Source organism: Microtus pennsylvanicus, chromosome 2 (assembly GCF_037038515.1).
Source record: "Microtus pennsylvanicus isolate mMicPen1 chromosome 2, mMicPen1.hap1, whole genome shotgun sequence".
NCBI lineage: Eukaryota > Metazoa > Chordata > Mammalia > Rodentia > Cricetidae > Microtus > Microtus pennsylvanicus.
The window spans coordinates 136,160,776-136,177,583 of NC_134580.1; the positions used below are offsets into that span (position 1 = coordinate 136,160,776).

Genomic DNA, 16,808 nt, shown 5'->3' on the forward strand with positions numbered 1-16,808 from the left:
AAAAATTAGATGCAAAATTAAGTAACTGGATATTTTTATATGAAAATGGTGATTTAAAAAAAGAAACAGATCACTAAGGCCTACAGTCACCCTCTGATGTGAGATTCCCCTCTATATGCTGTGAATATGTTTTATTACCATTGGTTAATAAAGAAACTGCATTAGCCTATGGCAGGACAGAATAGAGCAAGGCAGGAAATCCAAGCAGAGATAGTGGAGGAAAGAAGGTAGAGTCAGGCAGATGCCATGTAGCTGCTGAAGGAGACAGACACTGGAACCTTAACGGTACAGCTTCTTGGTAATACACAGGTTAATAGAAATGGGTTAATTTAAGATGTAAGAGTTAGTTATTAAGAAGCCAGAGCTAATAGGCCAAACTGTGTTATAGTTAATATAATTTCTCTGTGATTATTTGGGTCTGGGCAGCCAGGAAACGAAAGTGCAGTCTCTGGTTACAACCTTCCTTAACAACTGCTCTTCCCAAGTTAGTTCTACCCTAACAAGTCTCTGATTCCAATTCTGCCTCCTTTTAATTGTTTGGGACACCATGTACAAATGACCTAAAATCAGAAGAGCAAATAAACCTATCTCAAAAACCTTTGCCTTGAGGTTCCAGGGATCTACTAAGGACGATTAAGGAGTATTCACTTTCAGAATATTCTAGTGGAGTGGGGATGGGGGATTATAAAACAAAGACTACTGAGGGAGCAAGAGATTCAAAACAGGGATTAGGAAAGACACTGCAGAGTTCCACACCATCTCTTCTGCATTCCATGTTACTGGTGCCAAAGGACAGATGAACACCAAGAATTACAAGTCCACACCCAAGCTTCTTACATGTTACACACATTAAAACAGAGTTCAGAGCAAGTGCTGATGAGGATGTAGATGAAGTTTGTCAAGGGGAGAGAGCATCAAGGGAAGAAGTCCTTCAGGAACCCAAACAAATACACATCATAATTTCTAAGTTTAAAAGTTTACATGTTACAAGAGGTGTCAGACAGACACATAGACACATTACCACGTGCTTAACTTCAGGGAGAACTTGTAGAGACTCAAATTCTTTAACTTTTGCAGGATCCACATCTTCTTCTAGCTCCCATGTGCTTTCTTCATAAGGCAGGGAGCACCATTTCACCAGGTAATGTGTCACTTCCTGATGGGAAAATTCAAGAAACTTGGTAACCATTCTTTGCCAGCCCCAGAAAACCCACCCTGCATAAGAACACATAAATGCCGTTAAAACAAAGATCATTTGTTGACAAGCAGTGAGTGTGGAAGAAAGGACAAATTTTACGAAATGAAAATGGCAACACACCTACCTCCCCTGTTTCTGCATCCTTGGTGTGGGCCACCTCTAAGATACGGTCAATTTCTATATAGTCTGGATTGAACAAGTCTTCATCAGGCTAAGGCAAACAGAATACAATTAAGATGTGTAGTGTAGCTTTCTATCTGCAACTCTTAACAACCAGGGTTTATTTTTAAGTGGCCCCTACTCTGGATTCTTTCTGAAAACAAAGAAATAAAGTGCTTGAGAACAAGTCATTTCACAGACATGCTGGAAGACTGTCCTCAAATCCTACTTTTCAAGACTAAATTTAAAGGATCCAACCACTGTAGAGGTTGAACCAGGGCCAAGTAAGACCTTCTATAGCAATATTCCAAAGTCAGCACAAGGATACACTTTGTCTTATAGCTCACTGTTCTTTGGTGACTTTAAATGAGAATTTCTTTTTCTTAATATTGATAAAGTCCTATTTCCTGATTTAGGTGGTAGTTACAAGTTTTATTTTGTAAAAATTCACTGAGGTGTATACCTTGGATTTATTTTCTTATATATGTATGTATTTTATGCTTCCAAAAAGGCTGAATTAGGTCACATTTAAGACCAGTTAATGTGTCCCAAGCTCTGCAAAATGCCGTCAGCTAATCCTTACTGAACAGGTACTATAAGTACTTTATGCCTCCAAGAGAGGAGAGATGGCAGGCAAAAGTACGTGTACATATTTATGTATGTACTCATACATAGCTATGTAAAATAAATCATCTGGAGATCAAAGTATGACACAACAGCAGCTAAAAACACTGTTTTGGACACCATTTTAAATAGCTTAACTACATGTATACTCATGATGTGTATGCTCATCAAAACATTAAGTTGTACACCTAAAATTTATGCAAGTATTGCTAATTATATCTCCATGAAGTTGAAAACAACAACTGTTCCATCAAGTGTTCTCAAGGCAGACACTATTCAGAGTCCCTCTATATACATAAAAGCACACTGAATCAGCAGTGGCTTATTCAAGTGGTCCAAGGCTACCCTGCCCTGGGTGTGTACATGGTCTGCGAGAAGCCCTCGCAGTTTGACTTCAGAGTACAAGTTCTGACCACTACACAATCCACTTCCAACCTCGGCACTGACTCAGTCATGCTTCCATCCCTGTACCACAACCTCCAATCCTCCTGCAGCAAAGCCCCCCACTAAGCGCTCACATCCAAGTGAGCATGCTGTCATGCTGAAGGCTGGTAACACCAGGCACAACAGCACTCTCCACAATGCAGCCCAGGCAGAATGACTTGACAGGCAGTAAGTTTGTGGGCAATTAAACTGGCAGTGCAATCATTTTGTCTACTAATTATAAAACCGCTGAACACTAACGCAGGCCATTAGACTCACTTCTCTATTTTACTCACCCTAGACTATCCAGACAAGCCTACACTCTGACTTTCTCACTGTTCATCTAATACTAATGCGACAAGAAGCCTGGGTTTCCAGAGTGGATTTCAAGTCAGAAGGCACTTACTTCTGTGGTATGTGTGAACTCTAGAGCAGGGGTCTCTCTCAGCTAGGCCTTAGATGTCTCATAAAGCAGTTGGAAATAATGAGCATGAAAATGAACAACCCAAAATTAAATCTCTATTCATATCACAAGATTATTTATCATTTGTCCAAGTTACTAATATAAACACCAAATAGTTGACATCCTCTCCACTATTACTCATTCTTAATTCTGTGATGTGCTCGAATCTTCTCAAAAGCTCATTCCTGGAACTAGAGATGGCTTCATGAGTGAGAGCATGGGATGATCTTCCAGAGGATCTAGGTTCAGTTCCCAGTACCCACAATACAGTTTACAACTATAACTCTAGTTCTGGGAGATCTGAGGGAACCAGGCACACAAGTACTGCAAATATACCTAGGCAAAATACCATTCTACAAAACAACAACAACAAAAAAGCCTTTTCATTTCTACCAGAACAAACTCCTGTTATACTATTCTAAGACACACTCAACACAATTTCCCCTGTCTGCAACCAAGGAAAAGCCACTCCCGTGGGACTGTATCAGAAAGCAGAGGATTGTATAGGCTTCATTACTAATTTTAGATTTATTTATTTTTTAAAAAAGGTAAGAAACGGATGTAATGAGCACTGATCCCATGCCTAGCTCCAGTGACAAACAGGCTGTCTGTCTGTCTGACAGGGCTTAAAATGAAGAGTCAGACGTGTAAACAAGTTACTACACTGCAAACTCTTGCGAAAATAGAGGTGTGAAAGAAATGTTCCAAGAAATACAGAGACTACCCGACGGGCTCACGATGGCCTGTCTCATTTAGTCATCGCCTTCTTTCCCCAACTCTATTTCGGAGGAACATGTTACAAAAAAATAGTTCTCGTGGGCTTTAAACTACCACAGAGACTCTGAATCAAACTGCAGTTTTATTGAGGGTGTGTATGTGTGATTGAACCCAGGGCCTTGAGCACTCTAGGAAACTGTCATAGCACTGACCTACATCTCCAGCACTAACTGTGAGATTACATCAGAAGGATCCCAAATGACATCATTCTGAAGCAACTTATCAATAGCAGAAGGACCACAATGTGAACCACAGTTGGAAAAATGGATGAGCAATATACTATAATTGATGGCACTTGAGCCTAAGCGGTCCTGTAACTCGCCCTGTAGACCAGGCTGACCTCAAACTCATGGATTTGCCTGCCTCTGTCTCTCAAGTGCTGGGATTAAGGACATATGCCACCACCACCTGGCTATAAGACTATGTTTTAAGAGTATTTTTATTTTCTCTTTCCTTCAAAAGTTATCTGTACAAAATTATACATTACATATTACAAAAAAAAAGGGAAAAAAGGAAAGGAAGGAAGAAAGGAAGGAAGGAAGGAAGGAAGGAAGAAAGAAAGAAAGAAAGAAAGAAAGAAAGAAAGAAAGAAAGAAAGAAAGAAAGAAAAGAGAAGTGTGGGCTGGAGAGACAGCTGAGCACTTCCAGAAGTCTTAAGTTCAATTCCCAGCAACCACATGGTGGCTCACAGCCATCAGTAATGGCACCTGATGCCCTCTTTGGGCATGCAGATATACATGTAGATAGAGCACCATATACATAAAATAAATAAATCTTAAAATAAAAGTGTTAAAATTCTATCAAACCAGAAAAACATGATATCCATGTATTTACTCAAAACATTTTTTATGTATTATTATGATGTTTCTTTTCTCTTGCATTCCAGTATGGAATTGCCCAATATTCTGTTGGAGCCTGGCTTTATTTATTTATTTTTTTAACTAACATCAGTTCATAACATTAAGCTTATTTCCAAAGTACCAATAATTTTCTTTAGTATTATTCTCACTAAATGTATAGTATCCTATTCTATGGGATATATAACTTAGACTATTATCCAACATTGTGTTTGCTTTTTAATTATCAGTATAAATATATTTTAAAATAGCTAATCTTTATACAAAGACTTTATGGTTTCTTTAAAATAAATGACAACTAGACTAAAACAAATTTGGGATATCTGATGGGTCAGACTTAGTCATGTTCACAGTAGGGACAAGAAAGCCAGCGTCTCTTCACTATGTTGTCCCCGATAATGGTTAATACCTAGAACAGCCTTAAACGCCTTTAAAACCCTCAAATATCTGATAAGTAAAAAACTGTAAGATTCCAATGGGCAGTGGAAGCGCACACCTTTAAACCCCGCACTTGGGAGACAGAGGCAGGTGGGTCTCTGAAGAATCTGAAGCCAGCCTGGTCTACAAAGAGAGTTCCAGGACAACCAGGGCTGTTACAAGCCCCCCACCCCCAACACAAAAAAACTAAACAACAACAACAAAACTTCAAAACTGTAAGATTCTAATTTTATTTGTACTTCTTTTGGTTTCTAGTGAAGCTACATGTTCTGGAATGCCTAATGACCAACATTTCCTTTCCTAAATTCCCTGCATATTTATCTACTTATTTCAGATCTGGTACTTTTCCTATAAAAGCTGTTTGGCATATGTCTGTGTAGACACGTAACTTATGTGTCTGTGGAAATATGCCGATTCCTCTGCCATGCAAGTGTGCACATGTGCATAATTAGGGAAAATGAATATACAAGCTATATACTCATATTTTCTATTTACGTGAGATGTCAGTTGTATCATCTGATCTAAAGCCACCCCAGATTTAACAATGAAACTCACAAGTCTTTTCTCTTGTTTTGAAATTCTCAAGCTTATTTTCTAACATTTTTGGCCTTTTGTATTTACATTCAAACTTTAAGAGAATGAATGTTGTTCTCCTTACTAGCATCATATCAGACTTGGCCAATAGAGCTATACAGGACTTCACTGTGGACATAGAAACTTCCACCTAAATGTTCAGTGCAGAAAGAAAAGCAGCAGTGAAATGAGTCAACACACATTGCTTCACCTCAGTAAAAATGTGCTTCATCTGGGCCTGTTTGTTCCTAAATCGCTTGATCTTCTGTGCGATGCGGGGATCCTTTTCCAGCTCTTCCATTGTGGCCCATTTACAATGTAAATAGGAACTATCCAAGGACATACAATTGTGAGACAAACACAGAAAAATACTATTAAGGTCCCAATAAAAAGGATGACCATTGTACAAGAAGTAGCAGGTGTCTACGGTGACACTGCTGGATACTGTTTACAAGGACCTTTCCCTAAAGGGCAACAATAGGATTGACTTCAAATCACTAATTTTTCTGCAGGTTCCACCAAAACTGGCTCAGAGGAGACAAAGGGGCAGACTTATGGACAAATTATCAATACACACCAGTGAAAGGAGGCAGGTAGCAGAAAGAGGAGAAATGCAAAAGCAAAAACAATATACACCACAGAACAGCTTTTCCACCTTGGGTGCACATGGGAAATGCTCAGAGCCTTTAAAAGCACATCAGTCCTTAGGGCCCACTCTGACTATATATCAAGTGGTTCTGGGTAGAGCGAAGGCTTTAGTAGTTTTTAAAAACTTTCTGGGTGATTCTACATGAAGCCCAAAATGGGTAATACTGACTAAGGTGAACCTGAATGAGTCAAGATCATGCCTTAGGGGTCAGCTGATAAAAACATAGAAAATAATGAAGTGTCATAGGAAAGAAAGTTTTATTCACATAAAATTTAAATACAAGTAGAATATCAAATAGACGTACAAATTTCTATACTTAACGTAGAACAGCTCCAGGTCAAATGGAGGTTCTCCTGGGTGAACCTGTAACCAACAGTAAACAGTTATCAGCCCATCCTCCAAGCAGCTCACCCACATAGGCCAAAACAAAACAGGTGAACCAATACCTCTGCCTCATTTTAGTAGGATTTCTGGAAAGCATTCCTATTATCTCAGGTCTTTTCTTACAAGTTAACAGCTAATCCTAATCCTAACTCTAAATTTTCCAAACTAGATGAACAGCTACTCAATAGAGTAAGGGGTACAAAAAAGGATCTCTGCTGACATTTTTCCAAGGTCCACATGGAAAAAGCTTTTAGTCCAGGAGAGCCCAGGATACGGAAATGTGAGGGCCACAGCATGGTGCAGAAGTAACTTAAGTTCATGGCTCTCTCCTGATTCTCTCTTCATGAAAACAACAATAAGGACATCTATAATGAAGAGAAGATAAGCTGTATCTACACTGGGACCAACATACTGCCTCACTCATGGAACGTTCTCTTAGGAATTCCTAGGACAGCCCAAGATGTGTAAAGAAAAACTCCACTGTTTCCCATTAGGATTTCTTATGCACCTATTCTTGGCCCCTGATGACTTTTATGGGATACCACACAAAGGGATAAAAATATGTTTGTTAGGATCTTAATGGAGAAAACTATCAACTGATTACTTAAGACATTTAAGAACTTAGTGTCCTAAGCCGGGCGATGGTGGCGCACGCCTTTAATCCCAGCACTTGGGAGGCAGAGACAGGCGGATCTCTGTGAGTTCGAGACCAGCCTGGTCTACAGCGCTAGTTCCAGGACAGGCTCCAAAACCACAGAGAAACCCTGTCTCGAAAAACCAAAAAAACAAAACAAAACAAAAAAAACCCTTAGTGTCCTAAGAACCTTCACAGTGACAATGTTCTTGACAAGCTTTCACACTAGCCAAGGATCAATAGTTGGTTCTCCAGGCAAATCCTTCTCCACAGAGGTAGTGTCTACCAGTGACAGAAAAACATGAAACAGGGGCCACCAACCTCCTGGACAGTCTTAGATGCCAGGATCTTCTCAATGATGTTTGCATCATCTTCTGGAGGCTCCTGAAGACAGAAATTTAAGAGAAAAAGAAAGGTTACCAGAAGCAGCATCTGAGAGAATAACTCTTAAGTGAAGGATGAGGTTCTGAGTTGAGGGATTTTTGGATTTTGGAATATCTGTATAGACTATCATCAGAATAAATGTAATTCAAAATCCTGAAATCTACTATTCATCTACCTTCACAAAGATACTCAGAAAGATTTTAGATTTGAAAACACTTTGGATGAGGGATGCATAGTTTGTTAAAGCATAGCTACTACCTCCTTCAAGGCTCACAGTACAGGACTAGCAGGATAGCTTGGAGGGTTAAAACTCTTAAAACAGAAGCCTAAACATCTGATTTAGATGCTCAGGTCCCACAATGGAATAAGACTGACTTCCGAAAGTGTGCTCTGATCTTGAGTGCGTGAGTATGTACACACACACACACGGTAATTAATTAATTAATTAAAAATGTAAAAGTTCACAGACTTTGAGTACCAAAGCCCCCCTAAGAAGTCCACAAATATTTTGCAAAGCTAGAATTCAAACAGTAGGGTGCTGAGTTCTGGGCATAGCCCTTACTGTAAAGCAGAAGAGATTCTGGGCTCTAAGACTAAAGAACCAATACAATTGCTCCAAAGACTTCCAATTTTCGTAAAACTTACACATTTTGATGCATAAAATTTTCTATAATAGAAAAGAATCTTGGGGTGGACGCAGTGGTTAAAGTGATTAAGTTACAAAACTTAATCAGTATGAAAGCAGGAAACAACAGCAGAGAGAACTAACTTTCACAAGTTGTCTTTTGACCTCTATCCATGTACCACAGCATGTATATGCATAATACAAATAAATAAGCAAATAAATGTAGTAAAATAAAAAAAGAAACCTGGAGTCTGACAATCTAATCAAACGATCCCAATTCTAATACCTATCAACTACTGACCAGCAGAGTTAATTACTATTTCTTGGTTTCTGAATAGTAGTTGTAGAAGTGGTAGGAAAGATATATACCACCATTTTAATAGGATAAAACAGCACGTGAAAACAGTTTTTCATAAAACCAAGGTGTAATAATTTCTATTCAACTGCAGTTTCACTGATAATCCCAACTGAAAATCAATTCCTTTCTTCCTATCTTAGTCACACACCAAAATTCCCAGGCCCCCAATCTCCATGAAATCTTAATAAATAAATGTATAATTATTCATTATACAAAACATCAGCACAAAAACAACAGTCTTGGAAGGACATCCTGAATCCGAGCTCCCTTAGGTTTAGCTTCTTTCTGGACTTGTGCAGTCGCCTTTCAATGGTTTCATATGTTCTATGACCTTTCTAGACCTACTTCAATCTAAGACTTGAAGCAGTACTGAAAAGAATGCTCACCACAACAACCTGACTACCTAGAACATTCCAGAAAGATGATTATGCTGCATATCAATTTCATATTCAATTACCCCAAGGCCATACCACTACAGAAAACATACTGTTAAACTGTCTTAAATCAAGCTCTTCCCAGAGTAAAGAGTGACGCCATGGCAGTGAAGTACGGTGCTCATCAAGCAGGCAGCAGATGGCCCAAGAAATCTGAGTATTTCCTCTGTGGTAGTCTTTCCCTGAACCTCAGCCTTGGCCCTTGGCTATGCCAGATGCCAGTAAACCTTTAAAATCTGCTGCCTGTCTCCCTTGGAGATGAGGGTATAGGTCTTTGTGAGGGGTTCCTGGCTTATTATACGGTGCTAGGACCTGAAATTGGTCATGACTGCAAAGCAGGTGCTCTTAACTGTAGAGCCTCAGTATTTTATTTAACCTCCCAAATATCTGAAGTATTATAATTTAAACACGCTGACAGAATCAATACAAAAATTAAAGTTTTTTTTTTTTAAAGTTCAATTCCTAATGTTTTCAAACTACAGTGTGTCCTTTGTACTTTCAGCATACTTCAATCCAGGCCAGTCGTATCTCTAATGCTCAATAGGCTCACGTGGCTAGCAATGTCCATACCGGGCAGTATTAAGTAATGCCTGTATTGAGCAATGCAGCTCTATTCTCTTTTACTGATTTATTTCCCTATCCTCACAGAAAAACCACTGTCTTTATTATGGCAGCTTAATTACGAAGTTTTCACTGGTTTTCCCTTTTTACATTTGATAACATATTTCTATGCAAAGGCATCATCTTATCCTCACAGCAGTTGAGTATGTACAATGAAAGCAAATGGAAACAGAAATGAGGGAGAGGGATCTATGAAAAAAGGGAAGTAGGATTATGTATTGGTTTAATGCTTTTTATACTATGAATAACAAAGAAAGGTAGGGATGGGAAGGAATAATAACTTAGTGCATGGGCTGTAGATGGTGTCTTCAGAGAGGTGGAAGCTTCCAGGGGTGAAGGCTCTCACACTAGGTCTTGATGCAGGCTGACAGCATATTCAGTCCAGCTTGCGGGTCAGGGCTTCTGAGTCTAGCTGTTCCTACTCTGATTCTGCTGGGACACGTTTTCCACTTGAGCCTTTAGCACTGAACTCTGGGCTCTTGCTGCCCTCTTCCCACATCTTCCCACAGACCAGCTATTTCTTAGTTTTTTTTTAAAAGCGCATGTCAGCTCACCTAAGACTTGCTCTTCACTGCCTGCAATTATTGACTCAGCTAATTTCTATGTCCACAGGTAGTAGATATCTTTAAAAATATGCTGTAACAACTTCTCCTTTTCTGCCCATCTTACAGCAACCTCACCCGGAGGAGAAATCTTCCGATATTAATTCACACTAACAAGGTGCAGGAAGATTTGTTTTAAGGTTTCTTTCTTACCAGTCCTCCTTCAACCTTTTTTTTTGGGGGGGGGGGTTAAGGGGAGGGGTCTACACTAATTTCAAAGTGACTACATCTAGTCTCATGATTTTAAATACTAATTGTACTGTGAGGTCTGCCAAATTCACACATCCCAGATTAAAACTTCTTTCCAGACTGCAGACTTACATTCTAATTATTTCTTGCATCTCTACTTAGATGCAAATTTTAAGGTATTTTAAATTAAAATTTCTAAAAATTAATTCTTGGTCTGATACATTAACAAGTCTCCAGCACCTAAGTCCTAATCCCTCAATCAAGAGTTCTTTCCCATCTGAGTTAAAGGAAATTCTACCTTTTCAGGTGCTCAAACCAAAGATCCTGATGCCATCTTTAACTGTTTTCTCTCCACATACCCACGTGTAGTGGTTTGAAGAAGAATCCTAGAGAGAATCTGTGCACTGATGCTTATTGTTATCTTGAGAAACTGGCTCAACTCTCACCAAGAATCCACATGTAAAATCAAAAGCAGAAGAAGCTGTTTTGGGCCGGGCGGTGGTGGCGCACGCCTTTAATCCCAGCACTCGGGAGGCAGAGGCAGGCGGATCTCTGTGAGTTCGAGACCAGCCTGGTCTACAGCGCTAGTTCCAGGACAGGCTCCAAAACCACAGAGAAACCCTGTCTCGAAAAAACCAAAAAAAAAAAAAAAAAAAAAAAAAAGAAGCTGTTTTGGTTCCGCAGCAGCTAGGGCTCTGATTTTGAAAACTTGTCAATAAGCTGCCCTCTCAAGGCCTGGGCATGCTAGCCTTGGCCTTGTCCTTTAGATTACATACTCACAAGAATACCACTCTGAACAGCAAAACTGACAAGAAAGCACACATCAGGCTCTTTCTTATTTAAATTTGGTGAAATTTTGGGACACAATTAATGCAAGACCAATTTCTACCTATGTTTCTCCATAAAATACTCTCTTTACTAATATACTTAGAGGGAAACGACTTGATCAATTTCTGAGATCATCCGTCAGATTAGCAACTGCTACCTTCAGGTAACTGAGAAGTCATAACCATATACCTGAAATATGTTAAAGGGTTTGGGATAAATAACTTCCAGCAGGAAATAAAATCCTTTGTAGTGTTTCAACTACCAATTAAACCATAAAATGTCCAAGAAAAGCCCAAATAAAGCAACACATTTCAATGACTCCACGCAGTCTTGCAAGAACTATTTTTTAACTATTTATTTGAAAAACACTGCAATGACAAATAATTCCTATCAATTATCATGTTCATTGGTTGGAGAACGTTGGCAGAGGAACGAATCAACTAACTGTGTGTGACCTGGATCATTCTGTCCCTCATTTCTTAATGGTTAATTCTGAACACTATCTGCCTGCTCCTTGCTACTTTTCTTGTAAAGACTGAAGAAGAGACAAGTGAGGTAACATGAGGATGCTTTAGGCTGGAAGAGAGGTGGCTGAAGGCCAGGCGTCAACAGCCTCTGTAAGCACACGAGTGTCTGGGAAGGATGGGTACCTGCCTTGCTACTACTCTGCGTGAGCAGTAGGTTCTGTCAGGCAGCACCAGGGTCTCCAGAATGACACACAGCTTGTGTCCCAGAATGTGTTACTGGCAACGATTTCCCTCCCACACCCACAGCATGATTCTGCATTTCCCTTTCTTGTCTTTTCTAAACCAGATACTTGGCATAGACCTCCTCAATTAATCCCCTTTTTACTTGTATGTCTGCACCAAGTCCCAGTGCCATCATTCTCAACAAATGCTCCCAAAAGGAAGAGAATGCAACTGGAATGTAAATAAGGTCATTCTGCTCTTCTGCTCTGATGCACTTGTGCCTTCTATCTCTAACTCAATCCACAGTATAAAGGCTACACATGCTAGCTGAGCCCCAAGGCTCTGCAGTGTGGCTTTTTCTACCCCTCAACCCTTATATCTCATTGTTCCACAAATCATAGCCTGGCAGGCAGCTATGCTTATCTCCATTGGTCATATAATCCATGGCTGACTGTTAGAAAATGTCTTCTGAATGAGCTCTTTTCTATTCCAGCTTCTGTGTGGTCACTGTGCCTAGCACATACTTGCAGGCTGCACTGATCACAGTGTTAGTAAAGCCATATGTCCCTCCTACCAGACAGAGCTCTGCGGCATCAAGAGTCATCTGGACACTTCTACCTACATCCCAGACTCTAGATTTGTAGCAGGCTCACAATAGTCATCTGTCAAACCACAGTTCCAACTATAATTACAAATTCATTTGATTTCATTATCAAGACAAGATTTACTATGTATAAGATTTTGCTCTAAATTATTTATTATTTTATGTGTGTAAGAATTATATCTGCATGTAATATCTGTGTACTATGTGCCTTCCTGATACCCAAGGAGGCCAGAAGAAGGTGTCAGATCCCAAGGAAGTGGGGCTACAAATGGTTGTGAGTCATCTTCTGGGTGTTGGGACTCAAACCTGGGTCCTCTGTGAAAATAACAAGTGCTCTTAACTACTGATCCATCTCTCCAGCCCAAAATGCTTACTTTTTAAGGAATTATAATATATGTTAGATGTGTAGCCTAGGCTGGCCTTGAACTCATGATCCTCCTACCTTTGCCTCCTTCAACAAATCTTACTAGCATGCGCCCCTACAATTGGCAGTTACTTTCTAAGCAATTATAATATATGTTACATGTGAGGGAGAGGAGAGGAAGACAAAAGGAGGCAAGAGAGGGGGAATTGTGGTTGGTATGTAAAATGAATAAAAAAAATGCCAAAAAAAAATGTCAGATGACACCTGTGTGGAGGTCAGAAGGCAGCTTGTGGGAACTTGTTCTTCTCCGACCGTGTGGGTTCTGGGGACTGAACTCAGCTTGCCAGACTTGGTGGGAAGTCCTTTTATCTACTGAGTCTTTTTGGGATTTTTTTGGAGATAGGGTCTCACTCTATAGCCCAGTCTGGCTGAGAACTCACTATGTAGTCCAGGGTGGCCTCAAACTGATGGTGATACTCATAATTCAACCCCCAGAATGCCACGATATAGATGGGATTTACCATATCCAGCAAGAATCTTACATTCTAATGAGTCAAAAAAAAACCCTTAATAAAAACGGATAATAGATCAGAATATATTAGTAAAGCATTTCAGCAGTTTTCTTCCCAATGGTAAATTGAGCATAAAACAGGCATTCCTTACAATCCTCAAGGATGAGGTACTATTGAATGATCTCATGGCAATCTAAAGATACAACTTAATAAAAAAGTGAGTTATATCCTCAGTCAGCACATAATTTATAAATCATGCCCTTTTTATTTAAAATTTTTTGAATGTGGATGCTCGTGAGCTACTGGTATGCCATGGATAGATTTTGGCATGATGGGCCTCAAGTGACTTTTGCTGAGGTGAAATGGGAGGGCACTGTATTTTGGAAGAATCCTGACCCTGTTTGATGTGAGGTCGAGGGCATGTTTGTGTGGTTTTTTTTTTTTCCACAGGAAGAAAAGGAAACTTGATGGCTGCCTGAGCATTTGGTGTGGTGTGTGTGGATCAGAGGAGTACCTGCCCTCATGATACTGTGGCTGCTGATGCTCCCCCAGAGGAGTTGGAGTGAGACTTCTGACCCTGTTTCCTGATCCTCTGATATTACATCCTGCATTCTAGGAAGGGGAGGAGATTATAGTGATGGCTGATGATTCCTGGCTTTTTGATCGACCAGACCTCTGGACCTGGAGAAGGAATGCCTATCTTTTTGATCGACCAGACCTCTGGATCTGGAGAAGGAATGCCTATCTTTTTGATCGACCAGACCTCTGGATCTGGAGAAGGAATGCCTATCTTTTTCCAACAATGAATCTGCGGCTGAGTGTTTGGCTGTTTATCCACACTTTGTCTTGGTACGTGGAGGTCACCTTTACCAGTATAGTTTTCATCGCTGTTGAAATAGAAGGCCTGGAGAACAGGTGCCTCAGACGTTTCCCCTCTGTGGGAAACAGACTCAGTGGAGCAATTAAACACTATTATGGAGGCAATGTGTGTCTTCAGTGTACACACATTCAGTGTACTATCACTGGAATTGAGAAATATGTGCTGGACTGGTTGGGAAACCAAACTGCAGGTACTGAAGAGCCCCCCCCCCAAACTGACTAGGAGGAGTGGGATAAAGGTTTTGCTGCTGGCATTCAGTATATGGGAACTGGAAAAGCTCAAACATCGTTGGAAGTTGGTAGCATAAATTCAGTGAATTTAGAGTAAGGAAAAGGTTCAGAATTCTGGAGTTGCTCATACCTCACCCACCACAAAAACATTTTTTCTCCCTTGAATGAATCAGAATTATGAGACTTGTAATTTAACCAATTGTGTGTCCATTATTAATACTCATACTAGAATTATGTTGTTAACCTGTTAATGTTTGTTATCTCTTCTGTTCACAATGAAAGTGTTACTGGATAGAAAGAGGTTAGAGCTCATTTGAGAGGAATTTGGCACGATGGAAATGAGTTCTTAGAGTTGGTTCAATTAAAAAGGCTAATTTGGAATTTGATGCAGCTAAAACTGCTAAAGACATCCTGGAGCAATTTTAAAAGCCATTTCACCTCAGTCTCCTTTACTCCCTTACTGGGAGGTATTGAAGCCTTAGGAGTATATGTATTGCTAGGCATTATTTGCTTGCCTGTGATTATCGAGTTACTGGTGAACTCTCAGTGGAAAGAGGATTCAGAGATGCATGGAGCTAATCTCCGCATCCTCATTTAAAATTTTCCAGAGGCTGGTTGTCAAAGATGGGCAAGATCTTTTTGCCTCCAGTCAATTTAAGACAGGACACGCATGGTGGAATGTGTGTACCAGTGATAGGCAAGTCTGGAAGGTTGAAAAGACAACCTAAGACAGGCACAGTCGTCCTATGTCAGAAGCAAAGGTATTAAAAAATTAAATGGAGAATTGTGTGAGTCCACAGTGACTTCCATCTTGACTTAAGGTCAGAGAGTTCAAGCTTGTTCTTACTCCTCAAGGCCAAATTGCAGGACGTCTGGCCAAAGGTATGGTCAATAGATGTTTTCTTCCTCATGCCAAATAACAGGATGTTAACATGCAAAAGGCATGGTTTCTAGATATTTTGAGAATTAGGGAGGTGATTATGCTTTGTTTGTTCTTTGAACCATGGTAAGGAAGTCTTTTGTTTCCCTCTTTTGCTTTGGGTATAAAAGGACTATGTGAAATAAATTCAGGGCTGCTACAGTATTTACTGAGAGCCCTCCTGATTCTTTAAAAAAAAAAAAGCTTAGAGAACACACATTCCAATAAAATTATAAGCTGTGATTATATCATGAAGGAAATAAGAAACAATCGCTGGGATGAGAAGCGGGGATCTAGCTTAGATGAAACAGGCAGGAAAGACCTTTCTACAGAGATCATGTTTTGTGAGACGTCACTGAGGGTGGCCCACTTATATAAAGTCTTGGCAGAGAGCATGAAAGCAGGGCAGTACAGGCCAAGGCTGTAGATGGAGATGAGGTGGCAAGCTTTGCGGCTGGAGGGCAACAACAGGGAAAGATCATTTCTCTAGAATGGCTATCTGGTGAAACCAGGAGAGTGATCGTGTGGGTGCTGTTGAGAATGAGGAGTCTACATTTTATTCCAAGTGCAGTAGGACACCATCTGAAAGGTTACCACTGGTTAAGGCAATCTAACTTATACTCTAGTGAAGAGCCATTAAACTCTTTCAAGTAGGCCAGCATGACTTTTCAGCCAAGATCATACAAAGGCTATACCTCTGCCTGCCAGGCCAGTGTAGAAGCAGAGAGCGCAGATGTCCGGCCAGCTCCCAGGACAGCGATTGTTTCCCCATCGTCATCCACCACTTTGAAGTCAAGATCCTCGTTGTATCTCCTGCGCTTTACTTGTCGTCCTGAGCGCCGTTTCTGAAGAACAAGCACACTTATCAGTGTGGCTGTGGGTCAACAGGAAAACTCCACAGATATCATCTACATCTACTGACAGGACAAGCACAATTTTCTCAACTTCCAAAAGGAATCTTATACTTTTTTAAGAACTAAATTCATAGAGCATGGGATCTAGCTAGGTGAGAGATAAAGTGATGGTACAACCTCTGAATTGCCTGATCCACTAAGAGATGTGTTTTAGTCATCAACGAACGGCAGTGGTGCTTTTTTCTTCCTTTCTGGGGCATCTAGTCCTAAGCAACAGGGATGGGAGGTAACCTCTGAATTCTGTCTTTGAGGTCCACTCAGATTTTCTAGTTTTTATTGACTTTTTTTTTTTCAAATTCACTTAGCCACCAACTCCTAAGAATGTACTGTGAGAAAATGAATACAAATTAACACAGATTTTATTGGGATCTAGACTGAGACTCTCATACAGTTAAAACAGGGAGATATCTTCAGTGTGACAAAATAACAAGTCATATGGAAAGAGGTGTCCCCTAACAAGTAGCTTAAAACTGTAA

General features: G+C 40.1%; 1 protein-coding gene across 3 annotated transcripts in view; it reads right to left on the reverse strand.

The window, feature by feature from the left end:
* The window catches only part of Chd6 (chromodomain helicase DNA binding protein 6), a 159,166-nt gene that overhangs the window by 78,780 nt on the left and 63,578 nt on the right, over positions 1-16,808 (reverse strand). For all 3 annotated transcript variants that reach the window (XM_075962929.1, XM_075962931.1, XM_075962932.1), the window contains exons 5-10: positions 16,114-16,263; positions 7,501-7,563; positions 6,466-6,524; positions 5,724-5,841; positions 1,323-1,409; positions 1,022-1,156 (exon numbers count right to left, since the gene is read on the reverse strand). In XM_075962929.1, the coding sequence (XP_075819044.1) occupies positions 1,022-1,156; positions 1,323-1,409; positions 5,724-5,841; positions 6,466-6,524; positions 7,501-7,563; positions 16,114-16,263 (612 nt within the window). The remainder of the gene's footprint in view (positions 1-1,021; positions 1,157-1,322; positions 1,410-5,723; positions 5,842-6,465; positions 6,525-7,500; positions 7,564-16,113; positions 16,264-16,808) is intronic.